General features: G+C 49.2%; 1 protein-coding gene across 1 annotated transcript; it reads left to right on the plus strand.

Annotated features, from left to right (window-relative positions):
* Window positions 1–3,485: 3,485 nt before the first annotated feature.
* On the plus strand, window positions 3,486–10,592 carry CENPM (centromere protein M). Its single transcript, XM_075499599.1, has 6 exons — window positions 3,486–3,623; window positions 3,975–4,054; window positions 6,655–6,753; window positions 7,796–7,875; window positions 8,940–9,031; window positions 9,788–10,592. The coding sequence occupies exons 1-6, from the start codon at window positions 3,567–3,569 to the stop codon at window positions 9,911–9,913; spliced, it is 534 nt and encodes a 177-aa protein (XP_075355714.1). The 5' UTR covers window positions 3,486–3,566; the 3' UTR covers window positions 9,914–10,592.
* The last annotated feature ends 840 nt before the right edge of the window (window positions 10,593–11,432 follow it).

Raw genomic sequence — 11,432 nt, forward strand, 5'->3', positions numbered from 1 at the left:
CAGAAGGCACCCTGGATGCATGACAGGACATCAGTCAGATACTTTGGTGGGAAAGCAGGGTAACCTGCCTTCTGGGTGATACTGCAGCTTCAAATAAGGAAATGCATTTGAGAAGCTTGGCTGAGTTGATCAAAAAGCTAAGGAAATGTGTATGGTGAGTTAAATTAAAGAGCAGAATGGGAAAAGCTGACTTACTTTGGGTCTAACAATAGCTGGAGAGAGCCTTTGCCAAAGGAAGTTGAAGTTGCCAGCGACATATGTGGAAATGTCATTAGTTTCCCTAATAATCTGCACTTGCTGCAAATGATATCATTTTTGTCTATTAGTGAGAGAACAAGTGTAATCAAATACACACGAGTTTGTATTCTGTGCACTTCCTGGGCAGCGCTGCAAGAGTTCAGCCTGGAGCCAGCGACGCGTGGCCAGGCGACATCTCACAAAACTTGTGCTGGACAGGGCTGGGATGAAGCCACCACTGCCAGGAGGTCTGGGAGCAGGTGCTGAGACAACTGGGACCATGCTGGGGTCAGCACTGCTCCTGAGAACATCTCCAAAGCCTGTCTCCATCGCTCCTCTGGCTGCTCAGGGAGAACCGAGAGAGAAATCAGAGAGAAAATATCCCAAGATTCAGCCACCAACCTGCTGGATGAAGCACACAGCAAATTGGCCAAGGATATCCAAGGGCAATGTGTGTTGTACAATATTTTCTGTAGCGGCCGGTGCTGTCCTGCTGCAGGAGCGACTGCACCATTCCCAGGGAGCACTGGTGATGGCCAGGCCAAGTCTCACTGATGCTAATTGCTTTCATGGGCAGCACCAGAGCATCTTCACAGGGGCTACATTACACTTCTACTCATTTTTGGAATGGTTTGTGCTACCAGAGCAATGTACAATGGCTCACAGAGTAAAATCAGGAGCTCTCCCCTTCCGTATCATGCCCTGCTCTCGCCCCTTCTGCCTGCGCTGGGGGCCAGTGCACTGACACTCCTGCTTCAGCTCTCCTGCACCGCTTGGAAGCAGAGATTGACTTATTATTCCCGCTTTGCAAACTGGAAACAGGGCAGAGGGAGGTGAAACAGCCTGAAATAGCCACGCAGTGATATGTAAAATACACCCCAGCCTCCAACATCAACCGTGTCTCATCCCTCTCCCCTCCTCTCCTTGCCGAGCTACAGATCTAGACAAGAGCTGCAGGCACATTGCCAGCCTGAGTCTCCACCTCCTTATGCCATCCTCTACCATGAAAAACAGTTTTTAAATGCTACCCTTTTACATTAGATCTATTTTACACCCCTTGGCCCACGGGTAAATAGCCAACGAGGGTGCAGGACAATGACTCCTGTTCTCCCCCCTGCTTCCCCACAGAGCTGAGCTCGCTCTGCAGGCTTTGCCTCCCCCCGTGTTGCATCCCTGCCTGCGTTTCAAAGAGGAAGGAAAGCAAAGTGAATCTGCCTGGCGCAGCTTGCCATGCCAGCTGTCGGGCAATGGCTTTGCATCCCAGGAGGAAACTGACTGTGCCAAAGCCTGGACTTTCAGGCAGGGACGATCAGCACTACCAGTGCCCCCCTCTGAGTCACCCTCAGGTGGGCCGTGCACCCAAAGGTCCTTTGTTATTAAGGGGCTAAGGGGGAGGCATCCCCCCAGCGAAAGGGTGCAGTGAAGGTGGGGCATGTGGAGGAGGGAGCGGGGCAAATCTCTGTGTCCCCACGGGAAGGTGGGGGTCAGCCCTGTGGAGGGAAGTCTGCCAAGGGACGGCCAAGAAACCTGCTGGGGACAAGGAAAAATAACTGTGGGATCGGTGGTAGCTCATCTGGACACGCTGAACCTCAACAGGCACCGGTGTCACCAGAAGCCTGCAGTGACAGAGGGGACAGCGAGCATGTCCCCAACTGGACACTGAAGCCACTCAGGTCTTCCTGCAGGGCTGGAGAGCAGGCAATGGGGAGTAGCAGGGGGATGAAAGAGGAGAAACACCTTTTAGGTGGGTGCTGCAGCTTTTAGCGTATTTCTACATCCTCAGCAGCCCAAAAGCAGCGTTGTCCAAATTGCTCTCTATGCCCCCCCGACCCAGGAGCTGGCTCTTGTTATTTATCGCATCTGCCTGCCTCCCATCTTTAGGACACGTCTGCCCTGGATTTGTCCTCCCTCCGCCCCGCCAAACTCAACAACAACCAGAAATATCCTGTAATCTCTTCTGCTTCACCTGTAATTTGTCTCATGCTGGCAACGAGCGGAACCGTCTGCCTTTGTCAAGATCAAAAAAGCCACGGCAGCCATGTGATGTCAGCTTACATTAAACCCCCTCCTCTCCCCCCCGCCTCCCCTTTCCAGCCCGCTGCAGAGGGGGAGATGCATCTTCGTCCTCCTGCGGCCTTCTTCCTCCCCCCGGCACGTCTCCTGCCATTCACAGGTGCCCTGGTTGAAGGGGCAGGGAGGGCCAGCCCCAGCAGGCAGCTGAGGGGGTCCTGGACCCTCCTCCACACCGAGCTGGAGCCGAACCCGGGAATGAAGCAAAGAGCAAGAGATGCAGCAAGGAGGACCATAGGCCACCGAGGGCCACTGGACCACCGAGGGCTTTTACATCACTGCACGTCATCCTCCCGCTCTGACCTTGGAGAGAGAAAAGCTCAGCCTACATCCACAACTGCAGTGCTTCTGCACAGGCTGCCTCCTGCCTGTATCACGGGCAGGGGAGCGCCGGGCCGGGCAGAGGCCAGGCAGCCAGGCGAGGGGGCGAGGGGGCGAGGGGGAAGGTGCCCAGGAAGGGGCAGGACGGAGGCTGGGGCTGCTGGAGCTGCCGCAAAACCTCCCACAGAACCATTCAGCGTGCAAAGCCGGGCACTGCTGCTGTACGCGGTTAGGAGTTCCCTTCCCTAGCTATTATAGCGAGCAGTCTTTATAGTATGAAAGTGGTGTATTAACTTTGTTAACATGTATTAGTCCACATTATACACCGCGATGGTAGTGGAATTTTACTGGAGCCTTTGGTATCGTTCAGGCTTGAGCAAACTATCGGACACCAGCTCATGGCAAGGACCAGGGGGACAGCCCAGACCTGGAAATAAGAACTTTGCTTCTCGGAAGCTTCGGGCTGCCCACGATACCCCTGGGCGGCCAAGGCGAGGCCAGCCTCCTGCCCCTCTCACACGGCCCTGAAACCCTCGCGCATCGCCTGGCGCCACCGCTAAGCGCCTCGGGCACGACTGAGCCCCGGGACGCCTGGACGCTGCAGGAATACAGCGGCTTTGCGGGGTGTCACTGTGATGACGAGCAATCGGTACCGCGGTTGCCAGCGGCCACTCGAGCCGTGCGGTGCCCGAACGCGCGGAGGCTGCCGCCGCCCGCGCAGGCCCCACCCGCGGTGCCCCGCCGTGGCCGGGACACCCTCTGCGCATGACTGAAAGCCCCGGAGCGCCCCCTCCCGCCCGCTCCCCAGTGGGCCCAATGCGCACGCGCGCCGGAAGCCCCTCCCCTCCCCTGAGGCCCCGCCCCCGACGTGCTACGTCAGCGCGACGCGTGGCGGCGGTTTGAATCCCGGCGGGCGGGCGGCGCTGTCTCCCGCGGGGATGGCGGTGCTGCGGCCCTTCGACAAGCTCCCGGCGCTCAACTCCGCCGTCTTACTGGTAGGTCCGGCGGCGCCGCACCCTGCCCCCGCCACCCCCTCCCGGGGCCCGGCCCTGCGGTCGGCCCCCGCCTGTCCCGCACCCTCCGCCGCTGCGGGCCGCGCTGCAGGGGCAACGGCCCAGCCTCAGCAGCGGCGGCCGTGCCGGCCCCGCCCCCCGCGGGGATAGGCCGCCTGGCTGCGATATGCAAATGTAGCCGTCGGGGCTGGCCCCGCCCCCCGGCGCCGGTTCACGCGGGGCCCCGGCGCGGTGGCGGGGAGTGGGGAGTGAGCCCCGGGCCGCGGGGCTGCCCCGGCTGGGAGCCGCCTCCGGGGCGGCCTCTGACCGTGGTTTTCCCTCCTGTCCGCGCAGCTGGTGGGTTCGGACGAAGGCCTCCAGCAGAAGCTGGCGGAGGCGATGCTCCGAGAGAAGAAGAACTTCAAGATCAATATGTGAGTGGTAGGGAGGGGGATGCGCCGCCTGCGGCCCCGGCCGCAGGACCGTAGCGGGGTCGTGCAGGGGCCCTCTGTCGCCTTGTCCAAGAGACGGAGCCAAAGCAGCGGCTGTGATGCGAATTCACGAAAAGTTTCTTCAGAAGTGCACGCACTGAGATTGCTTGTAAACGCAGCTTCTACCCAAGTGGCGGTAGCTGGAACTGCAGGGCGTTCGTTTCAAAGAAAGAACGGGCGCTTGTGAACGCGAGAGTGCACTACTGCACGGATGTGGCTGGCATCTGCAGAAGGCAAACTGCTCTGTCTTCAGGGCAAGCAGTTCGGGCATGCTTAGATATGGTGGTGGAAATAATTCTCACATTCATCATGTTCACTATGCACATACCATTGCCCTTTGCATGTTGCACAGGTGTTTGATTAATAAATTGCAAGGGTATGAGAGGAGCACAGGTTTTTTTTTTCTCCTGGGAGACAGACATATACAGGAATGAAACATCCTGGGACAAATTGGGACAAGTACAATGCTTGTAACTACTTGCAAGCAAACAAGTTTTCCTGAAAGATGTCCATTACTTTTGGTGCTCTTCATAGCCGTTTTCTGGTTTGTATGCACACACGTGCTTTTCCTCCTCAAGCTATTAAGATGCATGTGGAATTTTAACTTTAGCTGCATGACAAGTTCTGTCTTAAAAGCTTGATTAACTAACTTTTTATGATATAATGTCCTTGACAGCTCTCCTGCCAAGATCAAATGAGTTTAGTCAGCTCTTCAGAAGGCGTTTGTGTTATTTCGTGACTGTAATCCAAGGCTATGCAGTAAAGGCAAACCTGAGCTAATGTTCTACTAGCCGCTTAGAGTGACTGTACTGCTCTGATCATGGCATCTTGTATGTTTGTGCTAACTAATAGTAAATTAATTACCCTATTCTCTTTGCAAATCCTGTAGCCTCTGCTGAGCTGTGGAGTGCCATAACTAGATGGCTACTGGTACTACAGCTGAGTAACTACCCAAAGGCATGGAAACTTATGCTCTACTACAGAGCAAGATAACCCCCTGCACTAGTATCACTAGAGAAGAGCAGAAGTCCGTGACAGTTTTTTTCCCCACTGGGTTGCTTTGGGATTATACACATTACAAAGAAATATGATAGGCAAGTCTACCTGCCAGATACAGCTGTTGGGAGAAGAATTGCAGGGCTGGGGTTTTTGTCTCTTACCACTAGGAAAAAAAAAAAGCTTCTGCAGCACATATCTGGAGGCTGCTCCATCTAGTGTCGCTATCTAGGCGACATCATCTAGTGATGTTGGTTTAAATATAGTAGAATTGCAAATCATGGAGGGTGGTGTGTTTGTTGTCTTTTGTTTCCCCCTCCACCCCCAACAATGAGATCTGATACTTTCCTTTCACCACAACTTCTCCCTAAATTTCACCTTGAATTTATAAGCTTGTTTGTGTTGCAATGTGTCTTTCAAGTGCTCTTTGCTCATACCTTTTGTTAGTTTCAGAATGTTTTTGTTAAATCATACCTTCCTTATTTATAGGAAACAAAACACCTTTATTTGGGGAGTGGCAGACAAAACTACAAACTGCATATGATTAATAGAAGGGAATGTGTACTGTGGTCTGTGGCTGCTGGGGAAAACTCTTAAGTCCTTAAGATTTAGTTGCTAGAAGTAATATTCCCCAAGGAGACCAAAATCAGTGTTTCTCTCTCGGCTTCCAGAGAAGAAATGGATTGTGAGAGAGACTGAAATTCTAGGATTTTTGTTTGTCCAATCTATCTTTCAGGTGATCTTCAGAAAATATGGTGCTGATAATATTCTTTCCTGTGGAAGGCCTAGATATGGACTACTGAAGCCTTTTTAATTTGTAGTGGGAAGAGACACAAAAAATCCTCACCCTGTAATTCGTCTTCCAACAGCTTTATCAGCAGTGGTGGTATTGTGTAGAAGGACACCTAAACTAACCTAGTAACTCCTGACACAGTGAAAGGGATAAAAAGGGGGGTAGTATACCAAAAAATGGTATAATAGAAGCTCTTTCTGAGTTATAACTTAATCTATAAAGCTATACTAGTGATAAATTTCTAGTTTAAGGTTTTGCGAATACAACACACCTTTCTGTAACATGGACGCCTGAGAAGGTAGCCTCTCCTGTGCGAGCATATGAGCAGTATCTCTGGAACGTGACAGGAGAGCACTGACACATTTTAACTGAAACTTGGCAGTAAAATATACCAGTAAAGCATTGGGGTTCACTTTGTTAGAAAGGACTCTTCTTCACAATTAAATAAAATGACTGCCACACAGATCTGTGTGGAGAAAATGTTTCTGTCAGTCTTATGCTCTAATAAGCTTCCCATTATAAACAACCTTGTCTAGCAAGTATTGTTGTGGCTGTCAGCAACTATGAGTAGGCCTAACATCTGAGAATACCACTTGGAGAATCACAGTGTCTTTTCAGTGCCTATGTGTTTAGTGATTAGCGGGCTTCCTGGTAACTTGCTACATGGTGAACTGCAATGGTTATGTGGTTATGGTTAGGTGGATACTGCCTTGCCAAGCTATTTGGTTAAACTGGCAAACTTATTATCTTTCAGTCACCTTGCTACATCCCTTCCCTTACCTTCAGAGAGGGATCACCTTCGGCCCAGGATAGATCTGATTGCGTTTATGATTGACATCAAGAGCAAATACAGGTAAAAGAAGGGCAAAAAGATGAGAGGGGAAACTGATATTTATTGGATTGATGGCTAAATCTACTTTTTTTTTTTTTACTGTGTCGGAATCGCTGAATAGTGGATTTCAAACCCAAGACTTGCTGTGGTGGGAGAGCTCAGTAATACATACAGTGGTTTTCTGGCCTCCAGCAATGGATTAGAACTGAACCACTCTGTCCAATAACATGCTTGTTGTACGCTGAGTTGCCATAGCAGAGAAGGGGGAATTTATTCCTGGATCCAGACATGGGATGATATGAACTGAGCTTTGGAAAGATGCTGTCTGTAAAATTAGATGGAAACGATGGTGGTGCTGTTAAGTTCTGTAATATGCAGATGGCTGATGCGTGCTGGGCAGTGCTACCTAATAACCAGCCAGTTGCTGCGTCTGTGGCCCCAGTTCACCAATACTGCTGGTCAAGTGGGATCAGCACTACGGATGTCTTTAGGCAAAAGAGAAAGGTCTGCAGGGATTGATCCCTTTTCTCTCATCTTGTGCTCATCTTTGTAGAAATGATATTTGTGTCCCCAGACCATAAGTAAAGACTTGCTAAGGCACAAAAGTCAGCACTTTATTACTTGCTTAACTTGTGACTGGTGATCCTGGGCTCTCATTTACCAAAAATGACAGGCCGGGCTGCATACTTACAGCACAGATGGTGCTACAGAAATGTGTGGACTAGCTCTTCAGAAAGAGCTGAAGTAGTGCTGAAGTCTCATTGGATGTTAATGAATTTGGATGTTTAGTGTCTGCAGATCATGGAGGACACCATTTAAACAAAGTCTAACTGTTGAGCCTTGGGTAGAAAGGATATGTTATGTATTATTAAACAGCTGTGGGTATTACAGAGGCCTCTGCTGCCATGCTTTTAGCATAGAGCATAACTTGGCTGGCTCATGGATCAGCAGATGTTAACATCGTTGGTTTTATAATTGTGCTTCTGAAAGTTATTTCCTTTGTCCTTATGCTGCACTGGTTTTACCTCTCTGTCCAGCTGGGTTGTCTGTGCTTTTCTGACAGCTTGAAGAATGTTGAAGCTTCCCTAGCTCATGTGGATGCCAGCTTCTTCCTGGGGAAAGTGTGCTTTCTTGTCACTGGGGGTACGTATGGCACCTGCCCTCTTCCTCCTCTCCGAGCAGCATAACTCACCATTGCTTTCCTTAAAACAGTGCAGTGACTTAACTTGAAACAAAGGAAAGGAAACCAGCAGCTTTGTTGAAAGCTTTGTTTAAATTATATCTGAACTCATCTGCCTTTTTTTATTATTTTCTTGGATAAAACATGGTTCTCTCCTCTCGTGCTCACTTGCACGCTCCCTTTTGTTTTTGCCAGTCAGACCTCTCTTCTTTGTCACTAATCCCTGAATATGATTTGTGTTATTGATTTTTATGTTTTTTTTTCCTGGGGCATTGCAGAAGTCTGTTCTATCTGCTCTTGCAGATCTCTCTTAATGATAATCTTAATGAGCAGTGAGGAACATATGATACTGTGGTAATAAAATGAATCTAGATGGATGAGCTACTAAACTATTAAGTACAGTTTTAATACAAGACTGGTATCCCTGCTGTGTGCTGTCTGGCTCTGTTGAGCCTTTAACCTCACTCCCCACCTCCCCTGCCCCCCAGAAGTGGAGAGGGCACTTTCCTGCATACCCTCCCTACTTCAGCTCTGAGGAACTGGAGAGGCTGGCCTATAGTGCTCAGTGTTGGAACAGCAGTGCTGTGTCCCTGATTTGGGGGGGTCAGGAGGCCTAATTCTGGGGTGGAAAAGAGTCTTGGCATTGTCTTGTGCTGTGGCTCTCCTGATGGAGCAAAGTCCTTGGAGACATCAGCCTGTGATACCACATGAGCCAGGAGGGCTTCTGATTAATGAGTAGAAGATTCTGCCCCTGCTGATAGTGTACTGATCCCTTATCCAAAATGTTAATGTTACAGTATTCAGTAATGTGGCGATACTATTCCTGCTGCCAGTATTATGAACGACTTCTGTGCTAATTCAGTTGCGAATCTTGTACCATTCTGTTTGTACTGCTCACTGTTGCCTTACCTTCTATGGTGCTCTCAAAATTAGCTCTGGATCGTTTTGTGGATATGGAATTTCCCGATACTTTTCTTCACTGAATGTTGATTATGGGGCTTGTGATGTGGGAAAACTTTTTCTGTAGTTGGCAGAGTGAATTACTGCAGCGTAGAGATGAATGCCATCTGGAAACTGGGAGAAGTCTACTGCAGTCCTGTGCTATTCTGTGAGCTGGAGGTAAGGTACTTATTTGGTGTCTGAAGGGATTTGTGAATTCCACTGCTCTCTGATCCTTAGGAACATGATTACATTAGCAATAAATATATGTACATATGCTATTGTCTGGCGTAAGTGTCAGAGACCAGACTCTTTCTACAAGAACAGTAGAGCTACAGGAGTCTGACTGTCCTTGAAATGAGTCTTCTAGATTACTTGCTCCTTCCTGTGCTACTTCAAAGCCTCAAGAAGCCAAGTCTAAATTAACAAAGATTTCTCTGATATGCAAAGCCTTGGTACACTTGTTCCTTGAGGCATTTTCTCTTCCTGGGAGCCCCTGAGCTGTTATTTGCCATGTGACTCTCTTGCCCACGTAATGCTTCCTGTTAGCCAGGCTTTGTTGCTTCACAGACTGTTTTGCCATCTGATATGCCACTCTTTCCAATTACCTGCTTGGTCTGAAAAGCTAGAGGGAGAGTCTGGCATTCAGCAGTAGCACACTTCACTTTTCCATATACCCATCATTCCACCCTCAGACTGCTTCCCTACCAGCAGGTAATATCTGTGCCTTTGGCAAGCCCTTCAGGGTTTTCAGCTGACAACACTGTACCTTCCTTAACATTAGGGGGGCTAAATGGGCCTTTTTGAGGTTTTCTGTAGCTAGCCACTCTAAACCTTACTTAATGCCTGCTCAGGTTCTTTCTTTTATCACAGCTTAGCACTGCTTTTCTTCTTTTCTATTGATTAAATAATTTCTCCTTTTTTTTTTTTTTCCAGTTGGAAGGGATACGAGTTGCCACTGCTCAGCGACTTCTCCGGATGTTACAGATCTGTGCTGGTCACGTACCAGGAGTTTCTGCCTTGTCCTTTGGCTCACTGATGAGGAACTTTGCTGATGACTAGCTTCTCATTGTGAGAATTCAGTCACGTTCATCAGTTTTTTCACTTCAGGCATTCAAGCTGCTGCAGTTGGAATCACATTGGGAAGCTTTTTTGCCTGACTTGTCATGACCACTTATCCAGAGCTGTTCCTAGTTGCTAATCTCTCAAGAAAAGCTTGGTTCCTGTTCAGTGGATAACGTATAGGTGCCGGGGGGAGGGCAGTTTGAATTGAATTGGGGATTCCTATCCATTATTACATCTGAATCCCATTGCATGATCAAGTTTGAGTTCTACCCGCTTTGCCAGTGGCCAGGAGCTACATGTTTTACTGAGACAATATCAGAAGAACAGGCCACTGTCCCAAATGCTGCCTGTCACAGTTGAGTATCTTAGTTTCAGTGTCCCCAGAGTACTAGAGAAGAGGCAGCAGGCTCCTGCTTCCTTTCAGTTAAAATATAGCACTTTGGACTAATGTGAAACCTTGCTGCCAGGTTTTGTCTCCCCACCAAGAGAATAATGGTGAAGTAAGGCTGTCCTGCAGCTTCTAGATAGACCCAGTTGGCAGTTAATGATCCAGCTGTGTGAGCATCTGCCCAGTGAAGGGCTCAGTATTTCCATGCCTGATACCTAATTGAGGAGGAAGGGACTCAAGAAGATAATCTAGCCCTTTAGCTTTCTTTTAGATCTTTAAAGGAAAAGGCTTCATCTGTCAAGCCCAGGGTAACAAGCAACCCTACTCTATCAAGCCCAGGATAACCCTAGCAACCCAGCCTCCGGGGCTGACCAGAGGTGAAATACAGCAGACTGGACTACAGCAACATTCAGAAAACGCATGTTGTCTCTTGCAAGTTGGATGAATGCTGTGTATAATCCCTTAACTAACAGGTTCTTATCAGCAGTAGTTCATGCCTTATTCTTACTGCAAGTCAGTAGTGTGTTTTGGAGTTCTAAGTTAATAAAATGTATAATATTTATAATTAGTTGTATGCTCTTTGTTTAGGTGTGTGGCACGGGCCCTAAAACCTCTGAACATTTGCCCCAGTTTGTCCTGGCAGCGAGGCTGGTCCTTGCTGGCAGTTTGAAGTCCCAGTTAGTTGGTGGGCTGCAGTCCTGGTTTCAGCCACGTGGTGGTGGCAAAAGCTTTCCAAATTCAGTCCTTCCTGTCTACTGAGTTGAGCCACCTGCCAGAATAGAGTGTTTCTTGAAACGCTGGGATGTTTCTTACCCAGAATTGCATGCCAGGTAGAAATGAAGCCTAGAGAGAATGTGTTAAGCTCCCCTCTGGTTTAATTTATTTAATCCCAAATAGTCTGCTTTAATGTTCCTAGGTGCAGAGCTCTAGCTGCGTGTGCTGTTTCGGTTAGCTCGTTTCTGACATCTGTGAACAGGAAAAAGCAGAAAACAGCACTGCAGGCTTAATCAGCTGTGAGTGTTGGCAGTCCTTGCAAAGACAACTCAGCAAGGCACAAAGCCTGTATCCTTGCTCAGAGGACACGCAAATCCTAGCTCCAGTTGTATTGTTGCTGGCGGGGGAGGGCTA

The sequence above is a fragment of the Mycteria americana genome, chromosome 1, assembly GCF_035582795.1.
Source record: "Mycteria americana isolate JAX WOST 10 ecotype Jacksonville Zoo and Gardens chromosome 1, USCA_MyAme_1.0, whole genome shotgun sequence".
Lineage (NCBI taxonomy): Eukaryota > Metazoa > Chordata > Aves > Ciconiiformes > Ciconiidae > Mycteria > Mycteria americana.

Bases quoted from the DNA above. Each gene is read 5' to 3' on its own strand.
- CENPM (XM_075499599.1), top strand. From the start codon at position 3,567: ATGGCGGTGCTGCGGCCCTTCGACAAGCTCCCGGCGCTCAACTCCGCC. The intron at 3,624-3,974 runs GTAGGTCCGGCG...CTGTCCGCGCAG, and splicing joins TCAACTCCGCCGTCTTACTG to CTGGTGGGTTCGGACGAAGG. The intron at 9,032-9,787 runs GTAAGGTACTTA...TTTTTTTTCCAG, and splicing joins TGCTATTCTGTGAGCTGGAG to TTGGAAGGGATACGAGTTGC.